The sequence below is a fragment of the Triturus cristatus genome, chromosome 11, assembly GCF_964204655.1.
Source record: "Triturus cristatus chromosome 11, aTriCri1.1, whole genome shotgun sequence".
In the NCBI taxonomy this organism is placed as follows: Eukaryota; Metazoa; Chordata; class Amphibia; order Caudata; family Salamandridae; genus Triturus; species Triturus cristatus.
Genome location: NC_140594.1, coordinates 1,133,619,445 through 1,133,637,797, shown reverse-complemented (window position 1 = coordinate 1,133,637,797; position 18,353 = coordinate 1,133,619,445). Strand labels below are relative to the sequence as shown.

The window sequence follows — 18,353 nt, the reverse complement described above, 5'->3', positions numbered from 1 at the left end:
CAACCACTAGCAAACTGCTTGTCTAACACACAAACCTAAGCAGCCTTGTTAAACACTCTGCTGTGGGTCGAGGATAATCCTTGAAAACAGCGAGGCCCCCTGATCTCTTGTTAAACCTATACTGAGAGGTATAGTGTGAGAAGTAATGTAGTGCATTGGAGAGGGTAGTAGATAAAGGTTTGGGGATAAGTGAGTGGATGTAAGGTAGTGCACTGGAGACGCTGAATTAGGAGTAAAGTATAAAGATGCATAAGAACATGGAAGATATGTATAAGTAAGATAATATATCTAGACTTCAGTTGTATTAAACTCATTTTCAAGTGTCAGTATTTTAAGCGAATTTTATTATATATTTTTTAATAATTATTAATCTACAGTCGTTTCATGAATTTGAATTTATAAGCATTTATTAAGCGCGCTTTTACCAAGCGGTTTCATGGCGCTTTATGTGATGCAGTGGTCATCAGCAGCGAAAGGCTAGGCAGTGTAAGCTCGCGCAAATAGGAAGGTTTTGAGATCCTTCCGAAACTGTACATAAGAAAGCGATGTGCGGAGAGCAGCAGGAAGGGAATTCCAGAATACTGGAGCGAGAACAGCGAACCTCGCTCCACCAGACTTCTGTTTCTTAAAGCGGGGAGTGGCCAAGAGAGCTATATGGGTGGAGCGAAGTTCTCTGCCCGGGAGGTAGGGCTTAATGACTGAGCATATGAACTCGGGGGCGGTGCCCGACCTAGCCTGGAAGGTGAGGCAGCCAAGTTTAAAAAGGGCGCGCTCTCTCACCGGAAGCCAGTGCAGTGCTTTGAGCAGTGGAGTGGCCCGATGGTATCTAGGTAGGCCATGAATCAAGCGGGCAGCCTGGTTCTGTATCAGCTGTAAGCGGTGAATCGCATAAGCAGGAGCCCCTTTATAGATTATGTTGCCATAGTCAATGCGCGATAGTACCATGGCCAACACCATAATCGTTAAAGCAGAGAAAGAAAAAAAACGGGAAACTTTCCTAATTATCCTAAGGGAAAAAAACAAGAGGAAACCACTGAACCAACTTGTGAGTTCAGGAGAATCCCAAGAGTTTTGGCTTTAGGTACGGGAAGTGGGGAGACACCGAGTGACAAAGGCCAGCAGGAGGGAGACCACGGACTGCAACCACCTCCGGTCAAGACCAACTCGGTCTTGTCCGGGTTGAGTTTGAGGTGGTTGCAGTTCATCCAATCCTGAATGAATGTCATAACTGTCTGGACATTAAGAGCAGATGAGGAAGAATGGGAGAGGTTGAAGATTAGCTGGAAGTCATCGGCGTAATTAAACACCGTGACCTCCAGTTGTAACGAAAAAATGAGGGGGTAAATGTATAGGTTAAATAAGAGGGGAAAGTGATGAGCCCTGAGGAACCCCGCACTCCACCTTACGGGAGGCCGCGGTGAAATCGGCCAAATGGACCGCTTGAGCCCTCCCAGCTAGGAAGGACTCAATCCATGAGAAGGCCAAGCCTTCTATGCCCGCCGCCCTGACACGGTTAAGGAGGATGGAGTGGTCCACCGTGTCAAAGGCGGCGGACAGGTCCAGGAGGATCAGGGCTTGCGGAAGGTTGATGTCAATACCTTCACGCAGCTCGTCCATTACCGAGATCACCACCTTCTCCGTGGAGTGCAGGGGGCGAAAGCCAGCTTGACAAGGGGAGAGGCAATGGTTAGCCTCTACATGGGTGCTTAAGGTAGTCGTGACGTGGGTTTCAAGAACTTTTGCTAGGTAAGGCAGAAGGGAGATGGGGCGGTAGTTGGAGGGGGAGGATGAATCGGCGTCAGGTTTTTTATGATGGGTATGACAACCGCTGATTTGTGTAAACTGGGGACAATTCCCTGCCTTAGTGAATCATTAAGGAGAGTCAAGGGTGGGGTAGGGCAAGCTAAATAAATTTCCCTGAGGATATGGGCTGGGGCAAAATCCAGGGGGGAGCCCGATTTAACCCGATGAAGCAGCGGGGGAAGTGTGTCATTGGTTAACAGCGGAATGAAGTTTAATTTAGGGGCCGTGGGGGGCGGGGAGGGATTGACAAATGTAGGGGAAGGCGGGGGGATGTTAAGTTTGATTTTGGCAACTTTGTCAATGAAGAACTTGTTGAGCGAGTTACAGAGGGACTGGGAGGGGGGAATAGTAGCCGTAGCTCTGCTGTATGATGCCAGTTCATGGACCGTAGAGAATTTCCTTCGAGTGGGACTCTGCTGCCATTATCCTGCTCGTATAGAACTCTTGTTTTGGCCTCAAGAATGCCCTTTTTAGGTCTCGGCTAGCGAAGGCTGCGCTTGCGCAGTCTCGCTCGCGAGATTTAATGAGTTCAGTAGAGTTCAGTATGGGGCTTGAACCCGCCCCTCTTCTCCATTGGCTGGCTTCCTAAACGGAGGCCAGCCATTGGAGGAGAGGGGCGTCTGTCCGTTTAAGCCCCGTCTTTTTCGGATTCGGGGGCGTGTTTTTTCGATTCTTTCTCTCCTCTGGAATGTAAACATTCCAGCCAATGGCAAGAGGAGAGAAAGAAAAACACGCCCACGAATCCGAACCGGACGCTGCGTTTCTCCGAGGCATTTCTACTTGACCTCGGAGAAACATGGTGGTGTTCATGGCGATTCCCTCAATGACTGGCAGCTGGGCTCGCTCGCCGCGGCAGCACCAACTTGACGACCTTCACTCCCATCAACTTTCCAGTGAGGTAAGCTCCAGTCGACCATAACGGAAGACATCTTAAAATAGTCGCAGTAGGGGCAGGCAGCGCCGCTTTATGGCCCCTCGGCTGAGAGCGCTGCTGCGATGGTATCGTCACCGCTGCCCCAGCTGCTCCAGGAAGGGACTCCGGGAGAGGCTCCTCGCACAGCGACACCTGTGTTCCGTGGCGGACTCCTGCAGGCTCCAGTGTCCTCGTCTCCCGGAGTTACCAGGCTGGCGGCGCGGGAGGCAGCGGCTGCAGGTGAGCCTCGGGGTGGGCGGCGTCTCTGAGGGGTTTGGGGGAGTCCGGTGAGGGCTGAGGGCATGGGCAGTACCCTCGACGAGGCTGTCGACTAGGCAGGAACGGAGCGCAGTACAGAACGTTCTTCTTCTGGGTGTTCTACTCATTTCGTGCCATAATTGATTTTCAGTTTTGTATTAATCGAATAATCTATTACACAGCAATGCAAAAAACACACTACGCAAAAACTATCATACCATGGAGATTGTTATATATCATTAAGCATTTAAGTGCACTTTTCCAATATGTAAGTAAGCTCGCGCTGGGCACTCGAGACATTTCTTTACCACAAAAAGGCGCGTGCACACGACGCTCACTGCTTCTCATCTCCACGCCGACATTCCGAATAGGTTTTTGTATTGGAATAAAGCCAGCTCCAGATGGCCCGCCTCTGCTATTCTCATGTGATGTATCACGCCCAGAGAGCGCATCATTTTTTACCTTTCTCGTCCCCTTGAAATGATATCCTTCGGCGCCCCTCAAGACTGGTGACTGGCAGCCGATGGAGACCTACTTTTCGTGCCCTCACTTCTAATCTCTGGTGGAACGAGGGTATTTTAGGGCTCTTGGCCCCCTCTAAATTCCAAGCGCTGTACTCCTTTAGCCCCCCTCCGGAGATCCACGCACCGGACCCCAAACTATTCACAGTTACACGACCAGCCTTGTGATTGAGTTACTTATGAAGTGAATAGTCTGAGATTTATGTAGTAAGTACAGTGTGATGCTGGTTTTGGGTGATTTTGTGTGTGTTTTGTGGTATGCGTATGTGTCTATGTTTAGTGTTGAGATGTGCCTGCAGTACCTGAGGTTCTATTACCAGATCATGGCGACTTCTGAGTTTTGGCATCTTAAGGCTTTAATCCTGTGCAGTTGCTGATGCTTTTGTGCATGAGTCATGATTTAGAGCATGGGCACGTACACAGATGTCTAAAGCGCAAAAAAAACATGGCTTGTCCATTTATGTACAATTATTATTTTTTTTAAGGTGTTCTTACATCCACAGTCTTCATGGCTCATACCTGGTAACTCTGGGGCTCTGTGGGTAATCTTGTTGACATAGTTGAAGCCCCTATGATTGTCAGTTTCAGTACTGTGGCCATCTGATTGTGGTGATTTCTGATCTCTAGTTGTTGTTGTGCTAAGAAGCTTTCATTGTCTCTAATTGTTCTTCTACGTGGTGTGTTGTGAGTACTTGACTTTTACCTCTAGGAAGTGCAGTTCAGGTACTGCAATTCTTTGACCTTTGTGGTAAGCCTGAAGTTATGCTCTAGACCTTGAAACACATTTCCTGCTCTGTAGCCTGTGCATCATAATGTATGTCGTGTGATTGATGTACCATGGCCGAGGGTCGCCCATGGACACACAGCGCTATCTTAAGCCCTTTTATTGACTGAGGGCTTTTTGTGCAGCATATTGTTTCAAAAAAAATATTGTTCTAATCTTTGAATAAGTTACTTTTTAAAGTGGGATCAATACTTCCAACCTTTCATCAGCTGAACTTCAGATGCCTTATTCACATGATTACAGTTTCCCGAATCTGAATAAACAATCACATCTGGACTGTTCTCAAGCAGTGACATGAACTAAAAGGTGCCATGTGGGAGGTGTGGTGTCAGCAGGTGCCTGCCTAGCATCAACAGGACTTTACTTACAACTGCTGATAAATCCGGGTTTGAGGTTAGAAGTTGGAATCATAAGTATAACTTATAACAACTGCATGAGAGAGCTAACATTTATTTCAGCTCTATAGTAAAGTTTTAAGTGCAGGTTCTTCCAGTTTCTAGGTGCTTTCAGATCAGCCGGGGTACTAAGGGGGGGATGTGTTCCAGCTTCCAGATGCTCTTTGATCTGTCTGAAATCTAAGGGGAGTGTCTGACATGTTCCAGATGTCTTTCTCGTCTTGTGGATGGTAAACAAAATAATGTCATGAGCAATGCCAATAGCTCTAACTTTAACAATGCCGAGACCATTGCATTGTAAATGCTTGTTATAGGTTTGTAAAACAGACAAATAGTGTCTTTAACGCGGGACTATAAGTTCTTCTCCAGGCTCGCTCGGCTCTCCTTGCAGCTAATTTCTTTCCTTTTAGGTCTGGAGTAAACCACCGATTGGCTGCATGGGCCCGCTTGACTGTAAGCCGCCTCAGGGGGGCGAAATCATCACCCGCCAGGGTCAGCCAGTTGTTGATAGCGGCCAGTTGGGAAGTAGCTGCAAGATCGGGACTAGTTTTGGCCAAGGTCGAACAGAGAGGGCATGTCGATTTTGCCCCATTTCCTAACCCAGGTGTTTTTGGGGAGCTGGGGTTTGGCCATCGGAGTCAATGCGAGGGAGAAGGTAATAATGGAATGATCTGACCAAGGGCACGGGGATATTGTAGGGGATGTAGATGGAATGTTCAGTGCCCAGATTTGATCCAACATATGACCATGTATGTGAGTGGAACTTTGAATGAGCGATGAAAAATTCAGATTGATCATAAGATCAGTAAACTCTTTAGATTGGAGACTCTCAGCAGGGTCACTGGGACGGAAGTTTAGGTCCCCTAAGACTAGTACTGATGAGTTGTTAATCACCAGGGTAGCCAGGAGAGCCTGAATACTTGGGAGAAAAGAAGGGGTTGGTTGAGGAGGACGGTAGATTAGGACAAAAGTAAGGGGTGCCTGATGGAGAGTCGAGCGGGCTACGAGGTAGTCTACATCAGGGATAGAAGGGGAAGGGAGAATCTGAAAGTTGAAATCAGTCCGAACTAATAAGGCCACTCCACCACCCCGTTTGCCCTCTGAGCGGTCCGCTCGAATGGCGGAATATGAAGAGGGCAATGCGGTTAACACATTGGGTAGGGAGTCAGCCTTGAACCAGGTCTCTGTTAGAAATAAGAGATCTGGTTCATGGGTATCGATGTAATCGAATAGCTCGTACTGATGATTGACCGCAGACCTGGTGTTTAGGAGCGTAGGGGTGGGGGAGTGATAGGAGGCATAATGGGTGATAAAGCTAAATGTGGAGAGATCGCGGGAGGAAGGTGAGGAGGGGGAATAAATAAACCGAGCTGTCTCAAGTATGTAGTTACTAGGGGGTCAATGACTCCTGGGGCCCAATAAGAGCATAGTTTAACTGGCGGATACGTAATTAGACAGGCAGCGTCTCGTGCCCCTAGCCGCGGACGGGCGCAGACGGGATTAACTCAGGCGCAACTCCGGCGCACCTTCGTCGCGTCCGCTGCGCTGACACATACTGCCCGATTAAATAGGGGCGGAGCGATGGTGGAGGGGCAGGGCTGGGATGAAAAGTCAGCCCAACCAAAGATGGCGCATGCTGCCGTTGGGAGCCCGCAAGCACGACCAACCCAAGCTAGCAACCCACCTCTGAAAGCAGAATTAGGTTAGAACCTGCACATACTTTGAAAAAAGTTAGTGGCAATTTAAAAATGCAGTGCAAACGTAATAGCGCCTCCGCTCGTAATCAGCGGGGCGGAGTGCAGGGAAGTGGTAACGAAGCTCTCCTAGCGTTCACCAGTCATCCCACTGCCACCGGGCCACTGGCCAGTGTCTGCTAATGGGCTGCAGAACCGAACTGGCACTAACATACAAAATGTCCACACCTGTCAACTGTGAAGCCTTTTATGGCAAATACAATAATATTTCTTGTCCATGGTGGCAGGAAGGTTGCTTATGACTGAAGAGGATTAGTCTGGAAGAGTTCTAGGATTGCGGGTCACTTTTCCCTCTCCTGTAAGACCATCAACAATAATCCTAAGCATTTAGTAGAATAGCAAGCCAATCCCACAATTAAAGCATACAAGAAATGGAAAAGCTCTAATCACTGAAAAGATTCCTCAAAGAAGCATGCTGTACTAGAGTATCTACTCTGGAGTCGAGACACTGTCTAGTGAAGTATGAAATGGACTGTTTTGTTTAAAAGTAAACTTGTCCTTACTGTAGTGTAATTTATGAAGGATTATCAGATTGTTTAATCTCTCTTGTCTAAATAGAATTTTAAAACTTGTTACATCTAGTTAATGTAGAGACCTTTCAGCAAGAGTTGATGGGTGTAGAAAGAATGCAGGCAATGAAATTGATTAATGTGAAAGCCTAAAACCCCCCTTGGGGAGAAAATTTGGTTTGGTTGTCATTATTACTCTTACTATGGAATAGCGTGTGTGGTTCAGTAGCTCATAAGGCTTACATTTGATATGACTATCTGTGTAGATCTAGCAACTAACGGTTAATGGGTTCAGGCATTAAATTAGATTGTACAATGTTAAATTCCCAGTGTGGGGAAGTCTTAACCGCAGGTAATACACTCTTAATACCATCTAAGAAATCCTCTATCACAGGTATTCTAAAGGTTTGTGAAGATTTCCTGCAGGCGGTTATAGCTGCAAGATGAAAAGTAAGGAATTACTTTCTGCACAGGTGGAATTACAATATTCCTTTTGTATCGCCAAATGCTAAAAACACTTGAAGTCAATTGATTTTCTAGTGGGAGGTCGTTTGGCTTCCCATAGAATCCCTACTGTGTTGTGGTCGACTTTGACGGCCATATTGCAAGAATCCAGGAGGTAGGCTGCTAATTTCCATGTTGGAAGACTGGGGTGCAGGACCCGGCCCATGAACATGTACAGGAGATCCTGTCAGCACAGCAATCTCTTGTCGATTGGATAGGTGAAGGAATGAGGTGTATTCGGTGTATAATCATCTTTGACCAATTTATCAAAAGGGCATTCCTCTCCAACCCTGGTTGGTAAAATCTGGAAACAATCTTTTCATAACTTTTTGTCTGCAAACAATTGTTTCTTAAGCTCTTGTCTTGAAAAAGCAGAGGAAAAGCCAGTAGGTCTCACCTGTACAAGATCAGTTGGTTTGTCAGTTTTTTATAGTATAGTATGGTAGGGCTAGTCATTGTATGGTACGACCCATCATTGTACAGTATGCTATGGTCTGTCATTGTATAGCCTCATCGAATGGTACGGTATAGTATAACCGATCATTGGATGATGTTGTATGCCCTTGTATACTGTAGTGTGGCCTGTCATTGCATAGTGTAATATGGCCTGTGTAAGGAAATGTCTTTTTGTATGGGCACCCCAAATTTTTGAACTGGTGCTGCGGTTTTTTTTGTCTAAGTGCTCTGAGGCCCGCTAACCAGACCTTGGTGCCGGTGCTCTGACCCCAAAAGTGTGTATGTTACTTTGGCTATACTCTGGGTCGCTAGAATTATGCAACGCAGCATTGTTTTGTGCATGCTTACCGATTTGCCCCACTGCATAATCTGTATATTTTAACAAAAACAAATGTCTAGCTCAATTGGTTCAAAAGTTACTCAAAATGCAGTGACGCATGTTGCTGTGAAGCGGAAGGCCCTTCACAAAGGTTGACTGGTCATCTTTCGTTTGCTTATGCCTATATTTTGATGATGAAATGGTACCAATAAGGTGCAACCAATGCCCTAAGTCTTAAGTATAAAAATGACAAAATAATTCTATAGCAAAATGTGCCTCGTTACGCTGCATAATTTGTCTTTTTCTTGCTGCTTAATTTACTCAAACCCTGCTGCATAATTCCAGTGGCCCTGACTTTACCCAATTGGCATAGGCAAACTTACCTGTGAGTTTCTAGAATATGGTACCAAGGGCATGTAAGTTAGTCCCTCCAGGGATTGCAGTACTAGTTGTGCCACCCTGGGTGTGACTCCTGTAATGAGTCTCCCAGTCCGGCATTGCTGACTGGAAGAGCAGTTTTAAACTTCTAGCCTGGCTTTGTCATTTAAACCAATGGCAAAGCCAAACCACCCGCTGTAATGTGTAAGTCACCCCTGCGGCAGTCTACGGAGCCCTAAGGGAGGGTGCAATCTAGTTCAGGGGCCGAACATGTATTTTACATATTTTGGCAGTATAAACACAACTTTTTTTTTAACTGTGGAAGGACTTGGTTTCCCTATTGTCAAGTAGGGGCTCAAACACTGACCCCCTCAACAGTGCAACCAGAGTTGATACTCCCAAGATATCAAGCAACTTGTTACTTTAAGCCTGACCCGATTCACATGCTGAAATGAATGTAACAAATGTGAATTTTTTCAATTAATACAAAATTGCCAGTTTGTTGCCTCCATTCTCCTGTCCCCTTAATGGTTACACAAGGCGCGTGTAGGATGAGTGTTGACCAGCGCAGCTTGAGCGAGATGTGGAGTTAGTATGACTGGCGCAGAGAACTGTAGTGACGAGATGGTGAGGTTCGTTCATGGGCGTCAATTCAACAAAATGCCTTGGGGATTGGATGTGACATCACACAACCAACACTTTGACCCAATGTCCTCCTAGGAAGTGATGACATGATCTTTGACACAGAAACCCCCAATGGAGTAATGTCACGTGATCTTCATGCCGAAGGAACAAAAGAAACCAACATGTCCGAGGTAAAGATGCTTTCAAGAGTGCTATACTAAGCTAGATCAGTGTTCATTTTATACATCACATACATTTTAAATAGGGTGCGGACGTGATCAGAAGATGGCATCACTTTTTTGTGTGTGCAAAATTGTGTTGGAAGAGGAGAATGCAGAAACCGAAAAACACAAAACTGCACAGAGAAGCAGCATTATTTATAATACTGTAATGATTTATTGTTTGATCTAGTGAATACCTCAGAGTGTACTGGTTAATTTCTCAGTCGCACAAAAAGATTAAAAATAGTAGTTTTATCCACCTGCATTACTTCATATAGACCATATACTGAAAGTCAACTATGTTATTGACTTGCATTCTTCCTTAGCATCTTGAATCACTTATTCAAAGGTGAGATGTCATTTTGTTTTTTTTTGTAACACATCAAATTGTGTGTTCACAAAAACAGGGCAACATTCTGTTTTAAAAGTAATTGTTTAATTTTATTTAGGGGAGTAAACATAGCACTGCTTTTGTTTGTTGCTGAATAAAGAGTTTAATGCCCCCGGTCTAGTCTGAGATGCAGAAAGTAAACAGCATATCACTGTCCTGTTTACCTTCTGTTCCTGGCTTTGCCTTTCCCACCAGTGAGGCCAGGGGGTCAGTGGCCCTCAAATGACACCCATGGGTGTAGTGCCAGTTGCCGGAGGGAGAGCCGGAGAACGCCTAGGATGTTGAGGATAGCAGTGAGATGTGATCGACCATGCCACATGGCAAAGAGGGAGAGGTGCTCTGCTGATATGAAGTGGGGTGCACAGAGGTGAGGGTAGAGCACAGGAGCCTGATAGGAGTGTGAGCAGGTTATAAGAGAAGAGCTACAGAGAAAGGCAGACATGTGACCTGGAGAAGAAGGCAATCTGGAAAAAGCATGGGGGAGATGTAGGCCAAATGCAATAAGGGAGAGAAGAAAACAGCAGTGAACACTACAGATCACAAGTACGGCGTGCCTCCTGTACGCCTCATACTGACATTTGGACATCGCGGTAATCTAGCTGTCCGGCCTGGGGTCGCTCAGTGACAAAGGCCTGTGTCACGCTTGCAGATTGTCATGTGCAGAGAACTATTGAGACTTGCGTTGTGGCTCTTGTGCCTCACCCTGGGCATTACCTTGCATACTGTTGTCTGTCGGTTTTAGAGAAGGAAGGCTAGAGGGAGCATGGTGGGGTTCAGACCTTTACCCGTCAGTGTGTCTGCATCCGCACCTTGCCAGAAGCTCAGGCTGTTGTCCTTGCAAACAAGCCTGGAAATTGTCCGACTACCGTCAGCATGCTGGTGTGTGTATTTGGTGTCACTCGCCACCTATGTTGTCTGGGTTGTGCAGAAAGTTGGTGTTCCCTTCCTCTGGTGTCCTGTGACATCTAGCCCTCTGCTTTTTTTTTTTTGCATTATCAAAGGATTTAAGGATATATATGTAAACACTGCACGACTACAAATCAAATGACTTATTCTTGAAGACCTCTTCCCTCCTGTAACAATATCAAGAAAGAGAATGGTAAAGAGTAGTTCATAGAACTGGCTGAGGTGAACAAGGAAAAACTTACCCATACGCAGCCTCGCAGGAGACTGTTGTCTGCTGGTTTGCTGCCTCGCAGGAGAGCGTTGCCTGCTGGTCTGCTGCCTCGCAGGAGACTGGTCGCTGCTGGTCCGCTGCCTCGCAGGAGACCGGCCGCTGCCTCGCAGGAGACCGGCCGCTGCTGGTCCGCTGCCTCGCACGAGACCGGTCGCCTGCTGGTCCGCTGCCTCGCAGGAGACCGGTCGCCTGCTGGTCCGCTGCCTCGCAGGAGACCGGTCGCCTGCTGGTCCGCTGCCTCGCAGGAGACCGGTCGCCTGCTGGTCCGCTGCCTCGCAGGAGACCGGTCGCCTGCTGGTCCGCTGCCTCGCAGGAGACCGGTCGCCTGCTGGTCCGCTGCCTCGCAGGCGACCGGTCGCCTGCTGGTCCGCTGCCTCGCAGGAGACCGGTCGCCTGCTGGTCCGCTGCCTCGCAGGAGACCGGTCGCCTGCTGGTCCGCTGCCTCGCAGGAGACCGGTCGCCTGCTGGTCCGCTGCCTCGCAGGAGACCGGTCGCCTGCTGGTCCGCTGCCTCGCAGGAGACCGGTCGCCTGCTGGTCCGCTGCCTCGCAGGAGACCGGTCGCCTGCTGGTCCGCTGCCTCGCAGGAGACCGGTCGCTTGCTGGTCCGCTGCCTCGCAGGAGACCGGTCGCTTGCTGGTCCGCTGCCTCGCAGGAGACCGGTCGCTTGCTGGTCCGCTGCCTCGCAGGAGACCGGTCGCCTGCTGGTCCGCTGCCTCGCAGGAGACCGGTCGCCTGCTGGTCCGCTGCCTCGCAGGAGACCGGTCGCCTGCTGGTCCGCTGCCTCGCAGGAGACCGGTCGCCTGCTGGTCCGCTGCCTCGCAGGAGACCGGTCGCCTGCTGGTCCGCTGCCTCGCAGGAGACCGGTCGCCTGCTGGTCCGCTGCCTCGCGGGAGACCGGTCGCCTGCTGGTCCGCTGCCTCGCGGGAGACGGTCGCCTGCTGGTCGGCTGCCTCGCGGGAGACGGTCGGCTGCCTCGCGGGAGACGGTCGGCTGCCTCGCGGGGGACGGTCGGCTGCCTCGCGGGGGACGGTCGGCTGCCTCGCGGGGGACGGTCGGCTGCCTCGCGGGAGACGGTCGCCTGCTGGTCGGCTGCCTCGCGGGAGACGGTCGCCTGCTGGTCGGCTGCCTCGCGGGAGACGGTCGCCTGCTGGTCGGCTGCCTCGCGGGAGACGGTCGCCTGTCTGGCAAAACCTTGCACGGGCTGCTGTGTGTCCCCGTAGGAAGAGGCAGGGGCGGCTGGTGACATTTGAAATTGGTGGGGCGGAAAAGTTGAGGATAAGTGTTATGTCGATAGCGAGTGAGCCGACTATCATAGGAGGGACTTGCAAAGTTTACAGCAAATTTGAGAGGGCAAGAATGTTTCTAAAGCAATTCTGAAGGTGTAGACTTGAAATATGCAAATACATTACAAAATACCCCATATATTACAGCACTAAACATATCCCCCTTTGATAGTGCAACATGTAAGCTTTTAATTATCTTACCAGGTAAATGCTACACCCTTACCACCACATTCCTGATTAATGAGTGTAGTGCATTTGTGACACTTGTCTTGTGCTACCTTTGGATTTTACACAATCCCTATGATTTCAGTCACCGCATTGATGGCAGCACCCCCACTCTGAAAATTGTTCCAGCACCCCTGCTGCCTTCAGTTATCGCAGACCAGATCAATAGACCTTAAGTCGATGCACTTTCATTGTGGGCCTGTCTGCCACCAGCAAGCAACACATGCGTTCTTTTAACCATAGATGGTTTTGTTTGATTCAGACAAAACTGTAAAATTAGTTGCCAAAGAAAACCACATGATGTCAGTATTGCATGCTCTTTGTAATTTAAACAAGCATTTGCAATGCAATCGGTCTCGCATTTACGCAAGTTTGAGCTACTGGCATTGTAAATGTCAATGCCTTTTATTTATGTTTTGGGTTTTAAAACATAAAAGGCATCATTTACAATGCCAATATCTTAAACTCGCGTAAATGCTAGACCTATTGCATTGCAAATGCTTGTTTTCTTTGGTTGTGGTGGCCTTACACTAGTGCCTGGGAGGAGATGGAGGTGTCAGAGACAAGGCAGTGGGGTGCAGGAGGGCACTTCAGGTGATGGGCATTTGTAGATTCAGTTCACTGTGAATCCTCTGTTCTGCCTAGAACAATTGTTTTCCGTGCTGTAATCGGAATGGGATGTTCTCACTAAGTGCCTGGATTTCCAAACTGTATGCCATTGCATAGTCCCTGTGCATAAAAGGAGGGCATCCGATCAGTCAGCCATGAATGGGGACATTGCACTGACAGCAAGTAACCACACATTATTTGTGTCTGCGTCTGTGCCCGAATTCAGCATGGCTTAGCAATTAGGTTGGCCACGAGTATCATGATAAACATGTTTAAGTAAAAAATACAATACACACAAACATGAAACTGGAGGTTAACCCTAGTTGGCAAATTATGAATTTAAGGTAATATAAAAAGCATAACCCAAGCACAATTAAAAAAAAATCACATCTATCTACTGCCTGATAATAAATAACTGGCAAAAACTAAAGAAAGCAACAAAGACTGAAGCCAACAGGACTGCTTATCTTTAAACTGATCTAGCAAACGGTCAAAAAATACACGAACATATTGCTGTGAAATCCTAGTGCAGTGAATGGCATAAACACCAGTGAAACAGCGAGGCGAACATACTGCGCGGGCAATGAAAGAAAGCCTGGTCTCAAGAGGATAGAGATGACATACTTCAAAGGGAATTGGCTGGGCCAGGCATGAGGTATACTGTAGCATTCTAAACGCATTTTCAACAAGGTTCTCCCTTTTCAAGTGGCAGTTTACAGTGAGCTGCCTGCACCGTATGAACACCACTTCCCAACAGAACAAGCTTAAGATGGAGCCCCGAGGTCAGCCCGGCGACGAGTGCGGCCCCTGGACACCGGGAAGGCCAAGCCGCGGCCGCTTCCACAGGCTTCCACTGTGCAACGACTTTACCAGCAGGTCTGCCCAGTCCGGGAGTTCAAAAAAAGGGAAAAAGCTTACCTGCACATGTCGTGTCGTTTGAAACCACGGCTGCAGGCGCCTTTTTCCAGCAACAAATACACCCCTCCCGGAAATAGGAGCTGCCTGCCTGCCAAACTGAAACTAAATGGATAGCCACTCCCGGTCTCCTCGGCCTTACCCAATGAGAAAGCCACATTTACCGAGGCAAAAGGAGTGCTGTAATTGTTACCACCCCCTGCATTCAGTGCACTGTGAGCCAGCCCTGCCCCTTCCCATTACTCTGAATGGCGCTCCACTGACCGCGCCCTGGGCCAATTAATTATCGCCCTATTTGAAACCTATTTATTGCTGCTTTTTTCAGCCACTCCCACAAGGCTGATGTCACCCGCCTCCTCGCTCCTCACTTGTGCCTCGAGGGCGAGGAATAGTTCTCGCCCAGCTTTTGCACATGCGCACATTGCGCAGGAAGACAAAGTTAAAGTAAGTAAAAATATATATATATTTATTTTACATAGTTGAACTTTAAAGTTTCACGGGGGAGCACCAAGCAGTGAGCACTTCTTTAAACTGCTCCACTGGTGGTGTTCATTCAATTTCTCTCCCATTAGTTTTCTACGATGCTGCCTGGTAAGTGCGGCAACGCCCCCTACGCCCCTTAACACCAGCCGCCACTGGGAAGAGGACCTGCCGAGAATAGCACAAGTGGAGCTGTATCCCGGCCAGCAGGCCAGAGATGCTGTGGCCATGGGGAGGGGCTGTACCGAGGCACCCACAGAGAGCTAAGCTAGGAAGCGGCTTCAGAGAGCGGAGCCTGGTGTACAGACCCCGCTGGAAGGCGTGCTGCAAAGCAGGTGTAACTAGAGAGCAGTGCCCTTCTTTGAAGCACAGAAAGGAGCTGGAGTGGTAGCGCTGGGGGTAAGGAAGGTAGCCCACAGTGGAAGGGGGCTGGGGTCTAGCGCAGTGAAAGATGGGCTGGAGAGAGGTCAGCCTGGGAGAAGAGCATGGGGTAAGCCTGGTGCCTGGCGATCAGAGAGCAGCACTGTGGGTGTGTATGACTGGAGTGTTGTAGTTGATGCTCTGTCTTGTAAGAGTCAAGTGTGCTCAATTTTGTTACCAGAAGAGGGCAGCATCGTCATTCCGAGATCATGGCTAAGAGAGACAGTAGAAGAAATGTAACTGTGTACAAGATATGGGTTTCGATAAAACAAACTCTGGCAAAGGCAATAGTTTAGTTTTTGTCCTCATTACTTTGATGTCACGCTCTGGGCCCCCCTAAACTACCACCTGCCAGAGCTATCTATTTATACCAAGGATCCTGTATTCCCATACACTTCTCCCTTAATTCTCTGCCCTGGCCAAGCGGCCGGACTGCAGACCATCAAAGAGAAACAGGAAACCAAAATATAAGAGTTAATAATCATGGGACCAAAACCTTCCCTCAACCCCCTCCTTTCCATTAGGATCCAACCACTTTAGAGCTGGAGACCAGACTTTGTTCCTTTTCCTTACTAATGCTCCATCAAAACTTATTAGGTTTTTAATGGATTTTATCCAGTCTATTTCGGTTTGTGGCAAATTACTGATCTACTTCTTACAGGTCTCTCTTCAAGCCAAGAGCAAATAAAATAAACGTTTTTTTTCCTAATTGGTGAAGTCCGCATGCAGGAGTGATAAGCCAAAGAATACAAGAGGCAGACTTACTTGGAGTTCTGTGTCTGAAGAAATATCTCTACTTGGGTCGCCCCAACATTTTTGAATCACAGGACACTCCAGGAACATATGAATGTCATCGGCTCTCTCTTGGCTACATCTCACACACCTCACCGTCCTTCCTTTCCCCAGCTTCGATAAGTTATAGGATTGTCCAATATACTAATTGAAGACAGAAGATGGGGTTTCTTTCTAAATTGGCAGAATGCACCGTGGAATAAAGAAAGTTAAAAGATACTTGCCATAGGTCTTCCAGCTGTATCCTTGGCAAGCTATTTCCCCACAGGTCACTTGAAGACACCATTAGATAACTCCACCAATAGCCAGTCCCATCCAGCCACTTCCTTCTTCTTTGGCGCCTCACACATTAACCCCCTCTTCTAGATTGTTTGACGAACCAGATGACTGAAACCAACTAATGGGTGATGTATTGCCGTCCCGGCACCCTCCTATCATTACTTTTAGATACTAGTGTCCATGCTCAATGTATTGAAGCAATACCTGGGGATGCCATTGATATGCGCTGGGGACTTCAATTGCGTGGTGGATGGGAATTCTGGACAGATCACCTCTGCGTAAGGCAGGGATGACAGAAACACTATTTGAGGTGATGGAACGGATGGATTGTGTGGATGTCTGGAGGTGCGGAGCACTCCCCTTGGAAAGAATTCACTGTTCATTCACCGGTCCACCACATGTACACTTCACAGGATTCTGCTCATGAACCTCCTGGCCGCAGGAGGTTTCATTGGTGTCGCATCTGGGTGGGTTTCTTTCTGATCATGTGCTGGTTCTACTGGTGTACAACTGGGCTCAGAGCAGCTCTCCTATTCCCAGCTGATGGCTCAGCCCGGAGGCTCTGGGGACAGGGTGCTTAGGGCCAATCTGAAGGACATGATTGTGGGTGACCTGGAGGCCAATTGGGGGGGGGTCGACTGAGTTGAGAGGGACCCAATGGGATGCAATGAAAGTGGTCATGCGGAGGGGCACGCCTCTGTAAGATTCACAGTTTAAAGTGTCAGCTGCAAAGAGATTTATGTAATCGGGAAGATAAGGCAGGGCACACCCCCCAGCAGTGGGCGACACAGTAGAGATGTGGTGGTCAGAGGGGGAAGCCTGGGACAGGCTAGACAAGTTTACTCTCAAGGTGTATCGGCAGCATCTCCATGGGGATGGACCAGGCTGGTTTTTGGCATGGCTGCTATGTGAGACCCCAGTTCCCCTGATTTTCGCATTGAAACATGAGGGGGACACAGTGGCATCTCAGGCTGCAATTAATGCTACACTACGAGAAGAGCTAACGGAGCTCTACAAGCAGCTGCCAAGACTAGAGAGTGAGAGATGTCTGGCGTTTTCGGAGGCACTGGCTCTTCCTCGGTTGCAAGAAGATAAAGTGGAGACCTTAGAAGTGAAACTGACCAGAGCGGAGTTAAAACTAGCCATTGACAGTGGCGTAACGAAACTTAAGGGGGCCCCCCTGCAAAGTGCCTGGAGGGGGCCCCCACTTTCCAGACCCAGTCTGGAGCTCACAGTGCAACACTGTGCTAGAGTGGCCTCCCTAGAGCTCGGAGCCCCCCCGCACTGTGGGGCCTGAAGGGGCTATTGTTACGCAACTGCGTTTCAACACCCACATAATGTGGGCAGAGATTCCAGTCCGCTTCCTCTATAAGGAGCCCATTTATTCCAGATTTTGGGGTCACCCCTTGGCCGTATAGACCGGCCTTCCCAGATTCATGGAAAAATTAACACCCCTCTTCCAATGCTCAAATGAAGGAGGGCTAACATCTGTCCAGTTTTGAGCTAAGTCCATCTTTGCAACCAAGAGACCAATCAGTAACAGTCTGAGTTTGTAACGGTTTCTATATAGATCAATAGAAATTAGGGTACTTGGGATGCTGCCAGCCCAACACCTCTTCAAACCTTCAGCAACCACCCCACAACCCCAGACCCTATGTATAAAATCCCCATGTGTGGCTATACGGTGAACTCATCAGACCCGTTTCCCACAATTACTGTTGGGTAAGGTATGTACAATGAAAGTCATTTAGTTGGATGATACTAAAATGTGATGCGAAGACAGATTCCTAGGGAAGCACATGCCTCCCTCCAATCGCTTTCGAAGAGTGTACCTAGATCTCTCTCCCTCCCCTCATGGAGGTGGGGAAAAGTGTCAGGAAGGCTATTCACTAATGTTCTACAGATTTGCAAGAATGTATGCATCTGGAACTCTTCTGTTGGGAGTTTAGCTTCTAAAGGGCCAAAGTTATGGAGGACCTCATGTCGCCCCTAATCATGGACGCCAATTCCCCAACATGCCATGGGTAGCGGAAGTGACATCACATGTCCTTTGACCTTCACTTCCACTTACACATACATGCTTACATATACACACACATTCACAAATAAACGCGCTCTGCTTACACATACACATTCAATAATACACACTCTGTCTCTTACATAAACGCACACAACATGCATTTAAAAGAATGTTTTTCGGTGGGGATTCTGTGACTGTAATTCCCGATTGTTGAAGTATAATGTGATATGGCTGGTGCATTCCTTTTGTAAAATGAATCAAAATTTGTTTATCAAAAAAAAAAAAAAAGGAAGGTTTTTTGACTTACCTCAGCTGTCATATA

The 18,353-nt window shown here is 48.2% G+C and overlaps 1 protein-coding gene across 1 annotated transcript in view; it reads right to left on the bottom strand.

The window, feature by feature from the left end:
* Nucleotides 1-14,247, bottom strand: part of DRC9 (dynein regulatory complex subunit 9) — a 132,572-nt gene extending 118,325 nt beyond the window's left edge. Inside the window, exon 1 of the mRNA XM_085635772.1 lies at nucleotides 14,044-14,247. Within this exon, the coding sequence (XP_085491898.1) occupies nucleotides 14,044-14,200 (157 nt within the window). The 5' untranslated portion in view covers nucleotides 14,201-14,247. The remainder of the gene's footprint in view (nucleotides 1-14,043) is intronic.
* Nucleotides 14,248-18,353: the final 4,106 nt, after the last annotated feature.